At 40.9% G+C, this 21,611-nt stretch overlaps 1 protein-coding gene across 6 annotated transcripts in view; it reads right to left on the bottom strand.

The window, feature by feature from the left end:
• Positions 1–21,611, bottom strand: part of VPS41 (VPS41 subunit of HOPS complex) — a 172,033-nt gene that overhangs the window by 18,092 nt on the left and 132,330 nt on the right. For all 6 annotated transcript variants that reach the window (XM_073332850.1, XM_073332853.1, XM_073332854.1 and 3 more), the window contains 3 exons: positions 14,948–15,002; positions 7,946–8,086; positions 6,166–6,302 (listed from right to left, as the gene is read on the bottom strand). In XM_073332850.1, coding sequence (XP_073188951.1) covers positions 6,166–6,302; positions 7,946–8,086; positions 14,948–15,002 — 333 coding nt within the window. The remainder of the gene's footprint in view (positions 1–6,165; positions 6,303–7,945; positions 8,087–14,947; positions 15,003–21,611) is intronic.

Genomic DNA, 21,611 nt, shown 5'->3' with positions numbered 1-21,611 from the left:
TCATTTTTGATCTCAAGAGTCTTCACGGGGGATAGAAAATAAGGAGGCCATTTAGTTAATACCATACAGACAAATACTATAGGAGTATAATAGTTTTGCCTTTTCGGAATCAAGAGAAGAAGGTTTTGCCAAAGCCAGTGTGGTCTCTAGGGTACCAGTCTGGGAGTCAGGAGAATGGGTTCTGTTCTCAGCTATGCCACTCACTTCTTATGAGACCTTTGCATAAGGTATTTCATCTCTGTTCTCAGTTTCCCCATTTGGAAAATAAGATATAATTGTGAGTAAAGATCATTAACGTGCTTTTAGATGAAAAGATGAAAAATGGCATAAAGACCTGAGCATTAGTATTAATAATAAGGTATGGCAAACAGGTAATTTGGTTTGCTACACAAATTTGAAGAGTCAAATACATGAGCAAGATCCTCAGCTGTATAAATCAGCATAGTTTAATTGAAGCCAATGGAGATACATCAGTTTATAGCAATGGAAAATTTAACATATGGAATCCAGATCTTGTTTGAAAAGTTGCATTTTACACCATCAATGACATTTTAGCAGCAGTCTTATTTCAAGCAGTAGCTTATAGATTCTTTTGTAAGGAGAACTAGTCCCTATATTATTACTTTTTTGCTATACAGCTGTAATTGCAAACCAAGCATAAATTTCATTAAGCCCCCCTAACTTCTATTAGCTCTATGACAGAGGTTCCCAATCTTTTTCTTTCTGAAGCCTCCACATCTTGCTATAAAAAACTCCTTGGCCCACCTGTGCCACAACTGGTTTTCTGCATATAAAGCCAGGGCCTGTATTAGGGGTAGCAAGCAGGGCAATTACCTTGGGCCCCATGCCACAGGGGCTCCTGTGAAGCTACATTGCTCAGGCTTAGGCTTCAGCCCCAGGTGGCGGAGGTCAGGGCCCTGGGCTTCAGCCCTACGCGGTGGGGCTTCGGCTTTCTACCCTGGGTCCCAGTGAGTCTAATGCTGGCCCTGCTTGATGGCCCCCCTAAAACCTGCTCATTTCCCCGCCCAAGGGGCCCCAGACCTCTGGTTGAGAGCCACTGCTCTGTAAGATATATATTTTAGTCCTAGAGCTATCTGGATCTATTCAAAATGAAATCACTTAAAAACCACAAAGCATTTCAAGGCTGTCATAAATATAAAGGGAAGGGTAAACACCTTTAAATCCCTTCTGGCCAGAGGAAAAAACCCTTTCACCTGTAAAGGGTTAAGAAGCTAAGATAACCTCGCTGGCACCTGACCAAAATGACCAATGAGGAGACAAGATACTTTCAAAAGCGGGAGGGAAAAACAAGAGTGAGAGTGAGAGTGAGAGTGAGAGTGAGAGTGTGTGTGTGGTTTTTGCTTGGACCAGAGCAGGAATGCAGGTTAGAACAGAGGATGTGGAAAAAGCTAATGTACTCAATGCTTTTTTTGCCTCTGTTTTCACTAACAAGGTCAGCTCCCAGACTGCTGCGCTGGGCATCACAAAATGCGGAAGAGATGGCCAGCCCTCTGTGGAGATAGAGGCGGTTAGGGACTATTTAGAAAAGCTGGACGTGCACAAGTCCATGGGGCCGGACGAGTTGCATCCGAGAGTGCTGAAGGAATTGGCGGCTGTGATTGCAGAGCCACTGGCCATTATCTTTGAAAACTCGTGGCGAACCGGGGAAGTCCCGGATGACTGGAAAAAGGCTAATGTAGTGCCAATCTTTAAAAAAGGGAAGAAGGAAGATCCTGGGAACTACAGGCCAGTCAGCCTCACCTCAGTCCCTGGAAAAATCATGGAGCAGGTCCTCAAAGAATCAATCCTGAAGCACTTGCATGAGAGGAAAGTGATCAGGAACAGCCAGCATGGATTCACCAAGGGAAGGTCATGCCTGACTAATCTAATCGCCTTTTATGATGAGATTACTGGTTCTGTGGATGAAGGGAAAGCAGTGGATGTATTGTTTCTTGACTTTAGCAAAGCTTTTGACACGGTCTCCCATAGTATTCTTGTCAGCAAGTTAAGGAAGTATGGGCTGGATGAATGCACCATAAGGTGGGTAGAAAGCTGGCTAAATTGTCGGGCTCAACGGGTAGTGATCAATGGCTCCATGTCTAGTTGGCAGCCGGTATCAAGTGGAGTGCCCCAGGGGTCGGTCCTGGGGCCGGTTTTATTCAATATCTTCATAAATGATCTGGAGGATGGTGTGGATTGCACTCTCAGCAAATTTGCGGATGATACTAAACTGGGAGGAGTGGTAGATACGCTGGAGGGGAGGGATAGGATACAGAAGGACCTAGACCAATTGGAAGATTGGGCCAAAAGGAATCTGATGAGGTTCAATAAGGATAAGTGCAGGGTCCTGCACTTAGGACGGAAGAACCCAATGCACAGCTACAGACTAGGGACCGAATGGCTAGGCAGCAGTTCTGCAGAAAAGGACCTAGGGGTGACAGTGGACGAGAAGCTGGATATGAGTCAGCAGTGTGCCCTTGTTGCCAAGAAGGCCAATGGCATTTTGGGATGTATAAGTAGGGGCATAGCGAGCAGATCGAGGGACGTGATCGTTCCCCTCTATTCGACATTGGTGAGGCCTCATCTGGAGTACTGTGTCCGGTTTTGGGCCCCACACTTCAAGAAGGATGTGGATAAATTGGAGAGAGTCCAGCGAAGGGCAACAAAAATGATTAGGGGACTGGAACACATGAGTTATAAGGAGAGGCTGAGGGAGCTGGGATTGTTTAGCCTGCAGAAGAGAAGAATGAGGGGGGATTTGATAGCTGCTTTCAACTACCTGAAAGGGGGTTCCAAAGAGGATGGCTCTAGACTGTTCTCAATGGTAGCAGATGACAGAACGAGGAGTAATGGTCTCAAGTTGCAGTGGGGGAGGTTTAGATTGGATATTAGGAAAAACTTTTTCACTAAGAGGGTGGTGAAACACTGGAATGCGTTACCTAGGGAGGTGGTAGAATCTCCTTCCTTAGAGGTTTTTAAGGTCAGGCTTGACAAAGCCCTGGCTGGGATGATTTAACTGGGAATTGGTCCTGCTTTGAGCAGGGGGTTGGACTAGATGACCTTCTGGGGTCCCTTCCAACCCTGATATTCTATGATTCTATGATTCTATGAACTCCTGTAAAGGGCTAATAAGCAATCTACTTAGATATGTGCTAGATTCTTTATTGTTTAAATGGCTGATAAAATAAACTGTGCTGAATGGAATGTATATTCCTGTTTTTGTGTCTTTTTGTAACTTAAGGTTTTGCCTAGAGGGATTCTCTATATTTTGAATCTGATTACCCTGTAAGGTATTTACCATCCTGATTTTACAGAGGTGATTCTTTTACTTTTTCTTCAATTAAAATTCCTCTTTTAAGAACCTAATTGCTTTTTCATTGTTCTTAAGATCCAAGGGTTTGGGTCTGTGTTCACCTATGCAAATTGGTAAGGATTTTTATCAAGCCTTTCCCAGGAAAGCGGGTGTAGGGCTTGGGAGGATTTTTTGGGGGGAAAGACATTTCCAAGTGAGCTCTTTCCCTGTTATATATTTGTTAGACGCTTAGTGGTGGCAGCAATAAAGTTCAATGGCAAAAGGTAAAATAGTTTGTACCTTGGGGAAGTTTTAACCTAAGCTGGTAAAAATAAGCTTAGGGGGTTTTTCATGAAGGTCCCCACATCTGTACCCTAGAGTTCAGAGTGGGGAAGGAACCTTGACAAAGGCTAATAGATTATTTTAGATATCCATTTGCATATTCTACAACCTATCCTGAAGGATGACCCATTACTCTCACAGATCTTGGGAGACAGGCCAGTCTTTGCTTAGAGGCAGCCCCCCAAACCTGAAGCAAATACTCACCAGCAACCACACAACAGAACCACTAATCCAGGAACCTATCCTTACAACAAAGCCCGTTGCCAACTGTGTCCACATATCTATTCAGGGGACACCATCATAGGGCCTAATCACATCAGCCACACTATCAGAGGCTCGTTCACCTGCACATCTACCAATGTGATATATGCCATCATGTGCCAACAATGCCCCTCTGCCATGTACATTGGCCAAACTGGACAGTCTACGTAAAAGAATAAATGGACACAAATCAGACGTCAAGAATTATAACATTCAAAAACCAGTCGGAGAACACTTCAATCTCTCTGGTCACTCAATTACAGACCTAAAAGTGGCAATTCTTCAACAAAAAAACTTCAGAAACAGACTCCAACGAGAGACTGCTGAATTGAAATTAATTTGCAAACTGGATACAATTAACTTAGGCTTGAATAAAGACTGGGAGTCGATGGGTCATTACACAAAGTAAAACTATTTCCCCATATTTATCCCCCCCAGCTGTTCCTCAGACGTTCTTGTCAACTGCTGGAAATGGCCCACCTTGATCATCACTACAAAAGGTTTTTTCCCCCCGGCTCTCCTGCTGGTAATAGCTCACCTTACCTGATCACTCTCCTTACAGTGTGTATGGTAACACCCATTGTTTCATGTTCTCTGTGTATATAAATCTCCCCACTGTATTTTCCACTGAATGCATCCGATGAAGTGAGCAGTAGCTCACGAAAGCTTATGCTCAAATAAATTTGCTAGTCTCTAAGGTGCTACAAGTCCTCCTTTTCTTTTTGCGGATACAGACTAACAAGGCTGCTACTCTGAAACCTGATACATGAATGTTGCATCTAGTGTAGTATTTAGAAGCTATTTACTTAAAAATTAATTATATCTGATGAAATCAGTGCAAATCACTACAGATCGTGACTATATAATTAAATATACAAACATATGCTGTAATCACTTTCATTTAATGACAGTGCAACTAAAAGCAGAGAGAATTCACTGCTTAAAAAGCTCCCTTAATTTTTGAAAATCATTATCTAAAATGTATATGGTAAACAAGGAGGAGCTTTCAAAGACTTAGAACCTGCCTATTTGAAAGGCACCTCTCCTTATGCCGTTTTACCACAGCCGGCAGTCAGAAGAAATAATCAAGCTGGATCCCCGTTCGATATATCAGGCAAGGGTCTGGTAGTAAAACTTCTTGACAGGCCTGCGGAACAAGCCTCTAACCTTGGACTGAAATAAACAGGGACTGATGACCTTCATGGCACCCTATAGGGCCCATCTTTCTGCCCAGGTGTCCTCAGAGGGCAAGGGAGGATGGGAGTGATGGTTTGAGTGGCAGAATTTTGGTATAATCCAGCTACTGGGTTATGTTTGGGATATAGTATTTCTAGGACTTTACTTTTGTTACATTGTTATTTTAAACAATGATAGATTTCTTTGGTACCTTTTTTGGCTATTATAAACAGCAATCAAATCAATCGAATGGTTACTTCTGTATGTGTGTGCAAATATTTTGGGGGATGTACCTGAATTTCCATATCCCACAATGAGAATTTCCTTGTCCACAAAATAATGTGCATGGCACAAGACACTGAGGGAAACTGACTTGGTTTGCAAAATTCACTTCCTTTTATTTAGCATGTGATACTTAATGGATAGCATTAGAATCTAGCACAGGTCTCACTGACGTTTCTCATGCTCCCCTTTGTCTTGGACAGAGCAAAAAAATTGCTGGTCCCAGGAGGAGTCCCCAGACGTGATGTAATGGAAGATAGTATTGTATAAAATAGTCCAAAACCCCCCTCCAATTCTGCTTCTAATATTTTTTGTCAAGATTTTGTATCAATACATGGGGACATTGACTATGTCTGTGCTATGAGCTAGGGGTGTGATTCCGCTGCTTCTGTACGCATATTTGATAGCAACGTAGCTGCGGTGATAGCAGTGGAGGGATGACTGAGCCCTGCAGAGTACATAGAAACTCTCTTGGAACCAGTGGGTTTCTACGAGGCATGGCCCAGCCATGCCTCTGTTCCCTTCTACCAGTGCGACTGTGGCTACGCTGCTATTTATACTCACACTAGCTCAATGAGAGCGAGTGTATGTGTACATGAGCAGGAGAATTACACCCCTAGCTCATAGTGTAGACATAGCCTGAGTCAAAATAATGCAGTGCCACAACCCAAGCATCTTGATATAAGAAGTTGTGATTATCTGATTTAGTCTGTGGCCATCTCCGGCTGTTGAATGACAAAGTGGTTTTTCAGTTCCTCTGAGGCAGAATACCACAGAAGCAGAGATAAAGAGAGCACGTGAGCTGCATTTACCTGCAAATTGTAATCCTGAAGAATTTTCACAAGGGAATCTCTCAGATTAGGAATCTCCATGCCTTCCTTAATGCGGTGAATCAGAAGAATGGGGTCAACATGGGTACCAATGTTGTTTAACAAACCAGTAATAAAAGCTGTATAAAAAAGGTGTAAAAAAGTTGTAAGATGAAGCCCCAGTAAGACTCCCAATACTAGAGTGCTGTGATAACAGCCAATAGCCTTCTGCTAATTTTATGACAGCTCCTTTCCTTAAAAGGCAATGTTAAGTCACATTCATATATTTCTTGCATACATCTCTCTTGAGGCAGGAAAGAGGACATACTGTTATTGGCTGACGAACAAAAGTCTTTGAGCCTCTGAAAAGGAAACCAAGAGTACTTAAGGGGCCAAGTCTTCAAAAGAGAACAAAAACAACACACAGATTTGAAATTATAGTATGCCCATGGCTCAATGTTTTTGGGCACTTGAACACATTGAACCAGAAGGTTAATTTCAATGCATGATTACTTTGGAAGCACAAGATAAAGAATTAAATATTTTTCAAGCACTTCTCTGAACCTCAAGTAGGCTTTTCCCACAGGAGAGAAATGCTGTTTCATGCAGTGCTGAGGAGGGCCTTTTGCTCTTTGGTGGAGCTCTGGGAAGGAGAGCAACTTAAGATCTAGCATCTTCCCTCTGCCCAGGAATTGTGCAGGTCCACTTGAGTGGCTGCATATACAGGCAAAGGGGGCTGGTACAATTCAGGTGTTTAAACTCTTGAACATTTAATCTTTAAAAAAACTTCTCTCCTCAGTAATGGTGCTAATTAGTAACATACTTGAGGATGGTTTTCTGCCCATCAAGTATTGGACTTGGAAACTCATCTTTTGCAGAGTAAGAAATGGTAATGACTTCTGGTTACCTGGTACTAGTCTGAACTAGTGGCCAAGTGGTGAAAAGCTCTGTATCCCAACAGTAACCTCATGAGCCATTCGGTGCCTAGGAAAAGGGGTGCCTAATCAAGGTAGTTTTATAGCCTTGGCTTTAGAAATTCCAAAAGAGGACACAGTCATATATTGTAGGTAGCTTTAAAGATTTTCCAAGTGATTTAAATTCCCCATGCTATATTCTCTCCTGAATCTGCTCTCTAATAAAAAATGATATTGTGTGGACATTCTGGCCGCAACCTAGCTGGAGCTGTAAACCCAGCGCAGATGCTCAGGCCAGGGCAAATGGGAAAAAAGAGCCCACACAATAATATTAAAAGATCTTTTGTTTTCACCAGAAAAAGTAAAGAATTCAACACATTTAATCTGGTGAAAGGGCAGAAAGATCTAGGCTGATCTTTATTTTCAGGAATTTGCAATATGACACATACACTATACAAAAACTTCTACAATAGCTCAATTTTTCTGTCAATGTAGCCTGAAGATCAACTTATATATAACAAAATATACCCTCAGTTCAAACCAACTTAAAAGAAATATAATATTTCATGAATTTCTGTCAGTAACAACGCATTTACTAAAAGTTGTAGGATGGCAACAGATGTTTAAATACTTGCCCTTTCTCACCTCCAGCTACTGTAATATGAGAGGATTTTTTCCTCAGCACACCAATATTAAAAATGATTACATTGCAATACAACCTCTTGCACTAGGTAACCTGGCATGGCTCCAAAAAGAATCTGAAAATATTCTTTTTGCCATGCACATGGATAATTCAATGCCCCCTCCCCCAAGCTTACTGTATTTCACCAAACATATATACAAAGCTGCCTGGAGCTTATTCTGCTTACGTGGTTTGTCGATAGAATATAAAATGAGGTCTTCCCATAGTTCTCCATCATCTTGTTCCTTGGCAAATTCAATAGCCTTATCTACATCATTCAATTCTTCCATTATCATCTTCAGTGCACTACGGCTATTCCCCATTCTGCCTAGAAGAAAAAAGGAATATGGGAGTTATAAAAACACAAAACAAAAATGTGCAGAAAGCACCCTGTGATAAGCATCTGTACTGTTTATACTGTTCCTGGTTCATGAACAAAAGGGTGAAGTCTTAGATCCCAATTCAGTCAAGCACTTAAGCACGGGCTCACTTTAACCACATGCTCAAGTCCCTCATTATTCAAGAATGTATTTAAGCATGTGCTTAATTAAAGCCTCTGCTCAAGTCCCATTACAATAAATAAGATTGCGGCACATGCTTTAGTGCTTTGATGAATCGGGGCCTTAAAATTTTGTTATAACTACACAGAGGCCGGTTAAGCAAAGTGATGTTAATTCTTTCTCCTGCATGGCAGGTACATCTGAGGCAGAATGAGATATATACACACACACACACACACTCTCTCTCTCTCTCTCTCTCTCTCTCTCTCTCTCTCTCACTTTCTCTTTAAATGGACCTGATCTTCCGAAGATGCTGAACATTCATAGCCCCTTTTTCCCCCATGATTTCACAGGGAGTTCTGGGTACTCACCCCTTCTGAAAATTGGACCTTCAGTGTCTATGGTTAACAAGAATTGTGAAAGGTCTGTGAATGATGATTTTTTTTTAAAACCACATATTACCACGGATTTACCATTGCTGAAATTATCTACTTTAATTCCACTGAACACTGTTGCTGTCTACTAGTGAGCTTAACAGGGCAACAATTTGCATAGGGCTTGCACTACATGTTTCTGCTCTAAAGGGACATCATACAGCCTTCCCCCATTCCTACTCTCCATCCTTTTCCACTCCTTCTCCCTTCTTGAAAAGAGGGATTAAGAATTCAGAATTTTTAAGAATTAAGAAATTCAGATACACTAAATAACACTAAATTGTAATGACTATAAAATACTTAGATTACAGTGGACTGAACCATCTCTTGTATTGATTAAACCTATTAGTTCTTTTCTGAAAGCAAGAATTCCGCATAACTTCCAACATAGATACAGAACATTTTTTATATTAAATGAGACCCATTAGGTAAATTTCCTGTTCTATTGTCAGTTCTGCCCACCACAGCTTTTAATACACACAGATTCCAGGGCTTTATGTTACAATTCCTCTCATCCTGAAGAGGGTTCCCTACTGTGCTGAGAGAATTACATGACACAATAGATTACTTAAAAAATATATAAAACAAAAAAAAAAGGGCCAGGGTTTTTTTTTTTTTTTTTTTTTTGCAGGACAGGGAGAATTTGAAGTTCCAAGACTGTAAGCAAAACTGGAAAGAGTTTGGGGAAAAAAAATCAGACAGAACTTCTCTTTTCCTGGATCTTCTCTTATTTTATATTATATTTTATATAGGGCTGTGTATTAATCGCAGTTAACTCATGTGATTAACAAAAAAAATTAATTGTGATTAATCACAGTTTTAATTGTACTGTTAAACAATAGAATATCAATTGAAATGTATTAAATATTTTGGATATTTTTCTCCATTTTCATATATATCGTATTCTATGTTGTAACTGAAATCAAACTGTATATTATTTTTAATTACAAATATTTGCACTGTAAAAATGATAAACAAAAGAAATAGTATTTGTCAATTCACCTCTTAGAACTACTACATTACAATCTCTGTCGTGAAAGTGCAACTTACATATGTAGATTTTTTTTGTTACATAACTGCACTCAAAAACAAAACAATGTGAAACTTCAGAACCTACAAGTCCACTCAGTCCTACTTCTTATTCAGCCAATCACTAAGACAAACAAGTCTGTTTTCATTTACAGGAGATACTGCTGTCCTCTTCTTATTCACAATGTCACCAGAAAGTGAGAACAGGCATTTGCATGGCACTTTTGCAAGGTATTTACGTGCCAGATATGCTAAACGTTTGTATACCCCTTCATGCTTTGTACACCATTCCAAAGGACATGCTTCCATACTGATTATGCTCCTTAAATAAATAATGGGTTAATTAAATTTGAGACTGAACTCCTTGGGGGAGAACTGAATGTCCTCTGCTCTGTTTTACCTGCATTCTCCCATATATTTCATGTTATATGAGTCTTGGATGATGACCCAGCACATTTTGTTCGTATTAAGAACACTTGCAGATTTGACAAAACGCAAAGAAGGTACCAATGTGAGATTTCTAAAGATAGCTACAGCACTTGACCCAAGGTTTAAGACTCTGAAGTACCTTACAAAATCTGAGAGGGACGAGGTATGTACATGCTTTCAGAAGTCTTAAAAGAACAACGCTCCAATGCAGAAACTACAGAACCCGAACCACCAAAAACTGCTTTCGATTGTTATCGAGCAGAACCAGTCATCAGCATGGACGCATGTTCCCTGGAATGGTGGTTGAAGCATGAAGGGACATATGAATCTTTAGTGCATCTGGCACGTAAATATTTTGCGACACTGGCTATAACAGTGCCATGAGAACATCTGTTCTCACTTTCAGTTGACATTGTAAACAAGTAGCAGGCAGCATTATCTCCTGCAAATGTAAACAAACTTGTTTGTTTGAGTGATTGGCTGAACAAGAAGTAAGACTGAGCGGACTGGCAGGCTCTAAAATTTTACATTGTTTAATTTTTGAATGCAGTTTTTGGGTACATAATTCTACATTTTCAAGTTCAACTTTAATGATAGAGAGATTGCACTACAGTACTTGTATTAGGTGAATTGAAAAATACTATTTCTTTTGTTTTTTTACAGTGCAAATACTTGTAATCAAAAATAAATATAAAGTGAGCACTGTACACTTTGTATTCTGTATTGTAATTGAAATCAATAAATTTGAAATGTAGAAAACATCCAAAAATATTTAAATAAATTGTATTCTATTATTATTTACCAGTGCGATTAATCGTGATTAATTTTTTAATCGCATTATTAATAATGATTAATTTTGTTAATCACTTGACAGCCCTCATTTTATATATTTTTAAAATATAGATAATTTTTAAAAGCAGGCATTCATTTCTTGATATAAACACATACAAAAAAAATCCAGTGTTTTCTTAAATCATAAGAATGGCCATACTGGGTCAGATAAACAGCCCATATAGCTCAGTATCCTTTCGACAGTGGCCAGTGCCAGATGCTTCAGAAGGAATGAACAGAACAGGCCAGTTATCAAGTGGTCTATCAACATTCCCAGTTTCTAGCAGTCGGAGGTTTAGGGCCGGGGGGGCGGGGACTCCCAGTATGGCTCCCAACTTCAGCAGGCGGGGGGAGGCGTGCTGGGGTTCCCGGCTTCAGCCTCATGCTGCTTCTGGTGGTGGGAGAGCAGGGGCTGCTGGCTTCAGCCTTGCTCCACTACTGGCTGAGGACGGGGGGCACACTGACTGAGGCCAGGGATGGGGGGAGGCTGTGACAATCTGTACCTCAGGGGAATACCCAGCACCCCCATGTTCATCCTTGTAAAATGACTGTGTGATATCCAATGCAAAGTGTGTCATGTCAGGTGTCTTCGGAAGGCTCATTATGCACAAGCACTGTTATAATTATAGCAATCGTTATAGTAATGTTATAAGTTGTAATTTCATGTATATAGTTATGAGGCTGAAAATGTACCCTTGTGCCTTAAAGCAAGCCCAGGCAAAAACTCTTCAAAAGCAGAGGGGCAGTTCACACCTCATCAGGGCATGTATAGGACAAACCCATCCCAGCCTCACAGGAATGAAGGACACTGGCCTAGGCAATAACAAAGGATCCGTTGGACTCTTGAGTGAGTCACCCCCCTTCCTTTGGTCAGTTTGGAACTGCGATGAGGTAATGTTCACCTGACTCTGAAGGGGGATGGGGAGGCAAAGCCAAGAGGGAAGAAAGGACATGATGAAAGGGAGAGATGTTTGCCATGCTCTTCCTCTCTCTTCCGCCTACATCTACAGACACCACACCAAGTGACTGAAGCACGGATCAAAGGGGAGAGCCTGGCTGAAGGGCAACCATCCAGCCTGTGGTGAGAAGCATCTAAGTTTGTAAGGGCATTGAAAGTGTTAAGATCAGCTTGGAATGTGTTTTGCTTTTATTTCATTTGACCAAATCTGACTTGTTATGCTTTGACTTATAATCACTTAAAATATATCTTTGTAGTTAATAAACCTGTTTATTCATTCTACCTGAAGCAGTGCGTTTGGTTTGAAGCATGTCAGAGACTCCCCTTGGGATACAAGCTAGGTACATATCAATTTCTTTGTTAAACTGACAAACTCATGTAGGCTTACAGCATCCAGTGGGCATAACTGGACACTGCAAGACAGAGGTTCCTAGGGCTGTGTCTGGGACTGGAGATATTGGCCAGTGTCATTTGGTTGCACAATCCAAGGAGCCGCTTACATGCTAGAGGCTGTGCATGAACAACCAGGAGTGGGGGTTCCCACAGCAGAGCAGGGTAAGGCTGGCTCTCAGAGTCAAGGATTGGAGTGACTTAGCAGATCACCGGTCCAGATAACACCAGAGGGGAATGTCACAGGGGTGCCAGCTTCAGCCCTGTGCTGCTCCCGGCTGTGGGTGGGAGGGAGGGGGAGTACCAGCTTCAGCCCCATGCGGCTTCTGGCTGGCCGGGGGAGCCCCGTCGGCTTCAGCCACGTGCTGCTCCCAGCTTCAGCACTGGGGATCGGGGGAACCAGGTTTCAGTCGCGGGGCTCTGCGGACCCCTGAAAGGGCTTGTGGACTCCCGGTTGAGAATCGCTGCTCTATCATATTCCCCCTTAGTCATCTCTTTTTGAAGATGAACAGTCCCAGTCTTTTTACTCTCTGCTCATATGGAAGCTGCTCCATATCCCTAATCATCTTTGTTGCCATTCTCTAACTTAATATATCTATTTTGAGATGGGGCAACAAGAACTGCATGTAGTTTTCAAGATGGGGTTTGCCAGAGATTTATATAGTGGCATTATGATATTTTCTGTCTTATTTATACCCTTCCTAATGGCTCCTAACATTCTGTTAGCTTTAACTGCCACTGCACCTTGAGCGGATGTTTTCAGAGAGCTATCCATGATACCACTCAAAAAAGAGATCTTGGAGTTAACAGTTAACTTAAACCCCTTCTTTTCGTAAGTATAGTTTGAATTATATTCTCCAATGTGCATTACTTTGCACGTATCAACACTGAATTTCATCTGCCACTTTGTTACCCAGTTTTGCAAGATTCCTTTGTAACTCTTCACAGTCTGCTTTGGTACTATCTTGAGTAATTTCTATCATCTGCAAACTGCCATCTTACTGTTCACTCTGTTTTCCAAATCATTTATGAATATGTTGAACAGCACAGGTCTTAGTGGGTGGGTGGGGGGACGGGATGGGACACCTCACTATTTACCTCTCTCCTTTGTGAAAACTGACTATTCCTACCCCTTGTTTCCTATCTTTTAATGAGCTATTGATCCAAGAGAGACCTTTCCTCTTATCCCACAAATCCTTAATTTGCTTAGGAGCCTTTAGTATGTGACCTTGTCAAGGCATTCTAAAAATGTGAACTATATCCACTGGATCACCTTTGTCCACATGTTTGTTGACCCCCTCAAACAATTTTAATAGACTGGTGAAGCATGACTTCCCTTTACAAAAGCTGCATTAACTCTTCCCTGACATATTATGTTCCTCTATGTGTCTGATAATTCTGTTCTTTACTATCGTTTCAAACAACTTTCTTGGTATTGAAGTTAGGCTAACTGGCCTATAATTGCCAGGATTGCCTCTGGAGCCTTTTTAAAAATCAACGTTACATTAGCTATCCTCCAGTCCTCTGGTACGAGGCTGATTTAAGTGAGAGGTTACATACCACAGCTATTAGCTCTGCAATTTCATATCTGAGTTTTTTCTGAACTCTTGGGTGAATACCATCTGGTCCTGATGACTTATTACTGTTTAAATTTAATCAATTTGTTCCACAACCTCCTCTACTGACACTTCAATCTGGCACGATTCCTCAGATTTATTCTAAAAAGCTAAAAAGGATGGCTCAGGTGTGGGAATCTCCCTCACATCCTCTGCAGTGAAAACTGGTGTGAAGAATTCATTTAGCTTCTCTGCAATGAGGCCGTCTTCCTTGAGTGCTCCCTCAGCATGTTGATCATCAAGTGGCCCCACTGATGGTTTCATAGGCTTCCTGCTTCTGATGTACTTAAAAAGTAATTTGTTATTAGTTTTTGTATCTTTTGTTAGTTGCTCCTCAAATTCCTTTTTGGCCTGCCTAATTATACTTTTATACTTGACTTGCCAGAGTTTATGGTCCTTTCTATTTTCCTCCATAGGATTTCACTTCCAATTTTTAAAGGATGCCTTTTTGCCTCTAATGGCCTCTTTTACTCTGTTTAGCTTTGGTGGCACTATTTCTTTCTGGTTCCCCCCCCCCTTTTTTTTTTTTAAATTTAGGGCATATATTTAGTTTGAGCCTCTTATGGTGTTTTAAAATAGTTTAAAATGTGCAGACATTTCACTCTCGTGACTGTTTCTTTTAATTTCTGCTTAACTGGCTTCCCCATTTTTGTGTAGTTTCCCTTTTTGAAGTTAAATGCTTCTGTGGTGGGTTTCTTTGGTATTTTCCCCCTTACAAGGATGTTAAATTTAAATATATTTTGGTTGCTACTACCTAATGGTTCAGCTATATTTACCTTTAGGACCTGATCCTGTGCTCCACTTGGGACTAAATCAAAAATTGCCTGTCCCCTTGTAGCAAATAGATATGTAAGGTAGTTTTATTGACTACACACCAACTTTGTTTCTGTATAATAAGTGTGTAAAATAACAGGACCTAATGCTTTGTGCATATTTTCACAGCACAAACTTTATGACAAGATTAAAATTATGTTGCAATTTATTACAATGAACGTTACTTACTCAGCAGATAGACCATCTCTTCTACAAAGTTCCTCTGTTGACAGATCTCAAGAGCCTTAATTTTCAGAGGGAAAAAAAAAGAATATGGGGTACCATGCCATAATATTTATTATCAACAAATGTTACAAAGGCCAAAAGATACTTTTCTATCAAGATGCATTACTCATCTGGACAAGAGAACAGCTCCATTAATATACACTGGCAGAGCCTTCAGAATTAATTAAAAGAAGAGACTTTTTGGAACATCTTTCCCTCTGATTTGTTTTCATTTATCTGGAGGTGGAAGGGGTAGGTTTCTTAATGCTACAGTTTGGGTTATACCCAGGACTCAGACTGACAAATATCCTCAGGGCTCACATTCCTGGGGCAAGCAGGGATCATATGCAACAGATTACAGGAAAGATTTTTCCATAGCATAGGTCACATCTTAGTAGAGGGATTGTCTCATAGACTTTCTCCCCTTCCATTCCAATCATGTAACATCCTAAAGGCAACTACAGTAATGGCCTACAGGAAAAGTAATAGTAAAAATATTTTAGCTGCTTTTATGTGATTTAGCAGCTGGACACAAGTAGGAGATCCTGTACCATATGACCAGCAAACTCTCCACAGACCACCAATGTTCCAAGTTTGGGAACTCCAGGCCATTGGGAAGAAAGGTTCTAGCCAGAGGACACTTACAGTCGACTTCCTCCTGGCCAACTAACAGAGAAAGTAGCTCTTCCTCTTCCACATCCTGAACTGGAGAAAGTCACCCTGAAACTTGCCAGCAGGCAGAATGAAGAGACCAACATTTGCAGGTACTCTAAAGAAGTTACGTATAGTACAAGGAAAAAGGATGGGGAAGAAGGCAAAAGAGGAAACATATCAAGTGATCTGTATTAACAGACTAAGCTATAATAAGAGTCAAGTTTTTGAAAATAAGGTTTTCTTCCACCCACCCAGGGAAAGTAGGGCAAAGGTTAGAGGATACATTAGTAGATGTTCATTCAGACATCAGTAAGATCAGAGGATGAAAGTCAACATCTTTGCGGTGGTACCCCGGTGCAGCAATGCTGATCTGAATGTAGCTACGCCAATTTATACCAGCAGGGAATTTGATTCATGGAGATCAAAAGAAGAATGATACATGATTAAAGACAGATCCAGGGGTGGATTAAGTCTCCCTCCCCCTCTCACATAGCTCTGTATGGATTGAAACACAGAACAGAGAGAAAAGGACATCCTGTCGCACACAAAGTCAGACCAAGAAGTTCTCCACACTATCTACAGACAAAAACCCAAACAAGTGAATAAGGGTATAACCAGAGCTGACAAGTCTTTTTCCACTGTGAAAGGAAGTAAAAATAGCCAGGTCTTCAATATTACCACATCTATAATGCTCCCTATAGAGGGAAGCAGAGAACGTAAATTCTTCTCTTGCAGTTTCTCTGATACGACTACATCTGTGAAATTGCACTTCAATAATAGTGCTGTTTTCCCCTCTCAGAAAGGTTTTTAAGTAAGAAAATAATTTCTTCCTGGCCAGTTTACCATTGATTGATCGTGAGAGAGTGGATTTATGCATCTAGAATATGGTTCTATAGAATTTATACTGGACAGCTGGTTAATTGGAGCGGAAAACATTGGTAAATTGTAAATTTTTGTTCCTCTCATTATTTCTTAGCAGTGTGAAGGGCTACAGAGTGATGGTAAATTCAATAACGTTATTTGTAAACTGCTTCGGCAATTTTTCTCTTTTCCCTCTCCACTTTCTTGCTGAAAATGTATTTAGTAAACGTAAACAAGATCTGTGGAGTATAAGGGACTTTCATTCTAATGCAGTGTTCTTTTCTTTTCTCACACTTAAAATCCACTCTTGCACTGCCCATTCCATAACCCTCCCAAGTCACACCGTGCTCCACCTGCAGCCAAGAAGCAGATCAACATGGCTTCAGTTGTGCACCTTCAAAATCTGTGCACCGTTTTTTTTTGCAGCATCACTAGTGCATACAGAGGACAGACTATACATGAAAAAAAGTAATTTGCCCCCCAAAATTGAAGCACAAATGGGCCTTGCACATTCTATGAATGTAAACTCTATCATTTGCATCTGTAAGTGGTGGTACACAAAATCGTATGTGAAAATGATTTGTGTGCATACAAGTAGAAGCTCAGTTGTAGCCCACTTAAAAATTCATGCTAAAGTATTGAAGAACTACAACACCTATCAAATATAACTTCACAGACAGATCCAGGACTCCTGCAATAATGCACCAGGCCGTGACAGACCTAAAAGAACAGTTAGGTTTAAAAAAATTATTTAAATTTAATTTATTTTTTATACTAAGGCACTTCAAGACCCGCAGACAGAAGACCATATTGTGAGTGTAATTAGTCTTTTAGATTGACAAACAAGTCTGAGACAACCTAATGTGGCAATTTTTGTGCAACAACTTAAACCAACCCTACAGGGATGCTACTCTAAGGGCTTGTCTTCACTACTGGGGTAAGTCAACCTAAGTTACACTACTCCAGCTATGTGAATAATGTAACTGGAGTCAACGTAGCTTAGGTCAACTTACCCCGGTGTCTTCACTGTACTGTGTTGACAAGAGATGCTCTCCAGTCAACTTCCCTTACTCTTCTCGGAGAGCTGGAGTTCCGGGGTTGACTGGTGAGCGCTCTGCTGTCTATTTAGCAGGTCTTCATTAGACCCGTTAAATCGATACCTGTTGCATCGATTGCAGCAGCGTCCATCTCCCCAGTAGTGAAAACATGCCCTGAGAGAACATCTCCCGAAGTCTCTGATGTGAAGGAAGAAAAGAAGGTTGTCACTGTGGAATGTGAAAAAAAGTAAAGCAAGTACAGCACTGACTTATGAGTTTATAATGTCAATTAAATGAAAGGAGAACTCGTAAAATATTTTGTTTAAAAATGTACAAATAACGTAATCATTACTGTGACGTTACACTCCATATGTTTATGGAAATATGCTAATGAGTGTGAATATAATGTAACTGGAATATGATTCATGCATAAGGTCTCTTGTAAGGTATCATTACAAAGCTTATAATCTACTATGTTCATCCTATTTGTATGTATGTATCATTCTTGTATCTAAAGCTAGAAATATGAAGTATTAGTCTGAAGTCCTAGTGTAACTATGCAAACTGTAGGCCATTAATGGTGACTTAGAATCTTGATGACTCCCATTAACTAGGACAACTAGTTGTAAATGGCTCTGTTTACTTGTAAGCATTCCTGTGCGCCAGCCAGTGGGTAATGAAGTCTCACAGGACATGTGAACATGTCACATGATCCTGGAATCCATCTTAAACCCGGTGCTTTTCCATTTAGAAGGAAGGGTGGGAACCCAGAGAGAGACAAAGGTTTCCCGCCTTGTGCCAAAAATATAAAAGGGGGTGGAACAGAACAAAGGGGGATGCCAGTCATGAGAAATTCCCTAGTTATCACCTGAGCTGGAACTAACAAGAACTGTACAGGGTGAAATGGTTCATCTGGCATTGTTATGAACTCTTGTGCCAATTATTTTCCTATGAAAAACTTTTTTGCTTAACAGCTAGATGTACAGGATAACTATGAAATCAGTGTAATAGACGTCAGCAAACTCTTGAGCCTGGATGCAATACAAGGGAGCCAGTATCAACAACAGAGTAACACTGAGTCTTATGCCCAAGCCTATATCCTTCTGCTAGGCAGATTAGCATAATAGGAGTTTGTTGGTATATTGTAATTAACTGGATTGTATTGTAATTATTTGTTTGAATTTTGGAAAAATAGTTGCAGCCATTGTACACCTACATATGTCTGCAAAGTTTTTGTGTATTCATGATCACTGCACCTACAACAATGAAACACTTGTAAATCATATGTTGTACATTATTCAAAGTCAACGATAAAACTATAGGTGAAATCTGAATCTCAGATGCTTATCTCAAAAATAAGGCAATATGTGCCTGACATCATCATAAAAATCTGGCCCTATGAAGATGCTGCTGATGTAAATCAAACCGGAGAAAAACCAATTACTGTCGCTCACAATTTTTAACTTTACTTCAGGGAATCTGTTCAAGATTAATTTAGCAAGAGATTTTTTTCTTCAAACTTCTTTCTCTAAAATAAATTATAATACACCGAGCCATAATGGAACAACAATAACTTGCACTCATTATAAAGAGGGCTGGTAGCCCCACCTATTTATTAAGGTTGCTCAACACTTGCCATTTTAAGACCCTGTTTTGCTTATAAAACTTTGTCAAATTTTAAGAGCTTGGGCTGAAATTTTCCATATATATATTAATTTCAGCCAAAATAATTCAGTCAAGGTCAAGGTTTTGGAAAAATGTTGTTTTGCTCATGTTAAAAATTCTAGCAATCTTCTCTTTAAAATGTTCTAGGGGCCCCATACTTTGAAGCAAGGACTTGAAATTTGGCAAGAGAGTGAGCTTTGTGTCATGGATGTGCCTTTTGCCATCCCAGTGAAAATATGACCATATTTGGCTAAATTATAAGCCCTTGAAAAACTGCTGTTCACACATGCTCAGTAGAGACTTGCTAGAGCTTCACAGATAAATATTCTGCCCACACTGGGCATTCCCCAGCCTGGGGCAGAGAAACACTTCACCTGCAACTGCATTTCTAGACTGCTGCAGGCCATGCTGGAGCTGAGCACAGGAACTGAGATCAGGGAACCTGTCTCTCTGTGCTTTCAATGACCCCAAGCAACACAAAGGCAGAAGGGGAGAAGAACCAAATGGAGGGGGGCAGAGAAGGTGGATAAGGACCTTTAGACGGGGAATGCATGGCTGGGACTGGACACTGTCAGGGGGTGGGGAAAAAATGGGAACTGGGAGTTGGGAAGGGGAGATGCCTGGGACTGATTGGGCAAAGACAGGGAGATGGATGGAAAAGACTGGGAGCAAGAGCTGCAGGGGTCCAGAGACTTCGCTGATTTTTAGGTCAGAGGGGACCATTAGATAATCTAGTCTGACCTCAGAGGACACTGGAATGGCTGGGCAAGGAGAATGGGAATCAGTTTGACAGGGGCGGAAGCAGCGGGTAGAGAAGGGGAGAGTTCTGACGAGGAGTCAAGGTGTGAAGGGACAACTGAGAGTAGATGGACAAAAAGACTTGGACAAAAAGATGGGGTGGGGGGGAGGAGCAAGAGATCAGGAGACCATGGAGGGGGACAGAGAGCCAGTGGGGACAGGGAACATAAGCATGTGTGCAACTAGAGGCCAGTGGAGGGCAGAATTTAGCAAAAACTGGACAAGGAGAACAGGAAGACTAAAATTGGAAGTGGAGAGTACAGTTTGGAGTTGACAGAGCAGAAGGGGGGGGTCACACTTGTGGGGAAATAGAGAACACTCTCCTCCAGAAATAGAAGCAGGATTTCAGAGTCTCCCTGTGAAATAGTATGTGATCATTTCATGAAATGACTGCATCATAACGCATATGCATAAGGGGACCAAATTAAGGTTGCATGGACACATTTAACAGAAGCATTTCCTTACCTTTGAGCACTTGATTTTGTAACCTTAGTAATGTTATTTTAACATATTATTTAAATTACACGCACAAAAACGAAGATTCCAGGAAGGTCACTTTGTGTGTCACTCCGAAGCCTAAAATATTGATAGAGTCAGTGTGAAGTGATGGAAGCAGCTACAAGCGTGGCTGAGAGCTCCTTTCGTTCAGAATATCACCAGACTGAATCATCACTGGGTTTTGCAGTCTGTAACCATCCAATTTTTAAGTTCTCACCATTTTGACCGTATGAATTACACCCATGTGTTGTTTAGCTTCAGTAAGACATGTTTCTATGCCATGCCAAAGGTCCTAGACCACTGCGACATCAGAGGTAATTGAACCAATCATCAATCTTACTCCACAGCTAATCTGCATGCAACAATTTCATTGGGTATATAAGGAAGAGTGTACAGATGATGGATTACTTGACCCAGCTACCTCACCCATTTGCCCAACCTCCACCAATAGAAATCTACCAGCACAACCTCCCCAACACAAATCAACACAACGACCACATAATCAGCATATACGGTAATCCCAATCACACAGTCCTTGACTGCAGTACCCCGGCCTCATTTGCCATCTGCACAAATCCACACAACTCTCCCAGCACAACACAACCCATGCATAAATCAACAGGACCATCCACACCACTACCACAATCAGCGTATGCAGTAACTCCAAACATCACTCTGTCTGTTGAATCAGTGTGAAGCAATGGAAACAGCTATGAGCTCGGTTGAAAGCTCTTTTTTGTTTAAAACATCACCAAAGTCAAATCATCACTGGGACGTGCGGTCTGTTACCATCCAATTTTTTAAGTTGTCAGCTATTTTTGGCTTTTTTACAAACAACATCAACAAATACATCCTGTGATAGCATGGCCTTTCAGATTCTAGCATACGTATGAAATAGTACTGTACTCATTTTACAAATCAGCCAAGTGAGCCACAGAGAAGAGATATGATATAATTAATGCTACAAAGGCCCTGATCCTGCAAGCCGCTTTACTCATTTGAGGAGTCCCATTAAACTACATGAGACTTCTGATGTGTGTAAAGTTTGTGTGTGCACATGAGTTTGCAGGACCAGGGCCAAAGTAATTTGGGAACAGAACCTCCTGTCTCCCACT

This window comes from Lepidochelys kempii, chromosome 2, assembly GCF_965140285.1.
Source record: "Lepidochelys kempii isolate rLepKem1 chromosome 2, rLepKem1.hap1, whole genome shotgun sequence".
NCBI classification, from domain to species: Eukaryota; Metazoa; Chordata; order Testudines; family Cheloniidae; genus Lepidochelys; species Lepidochelys kempii.
This window is presented reverse-complemented; position numbering and strand designations above follow the sequence as displayed.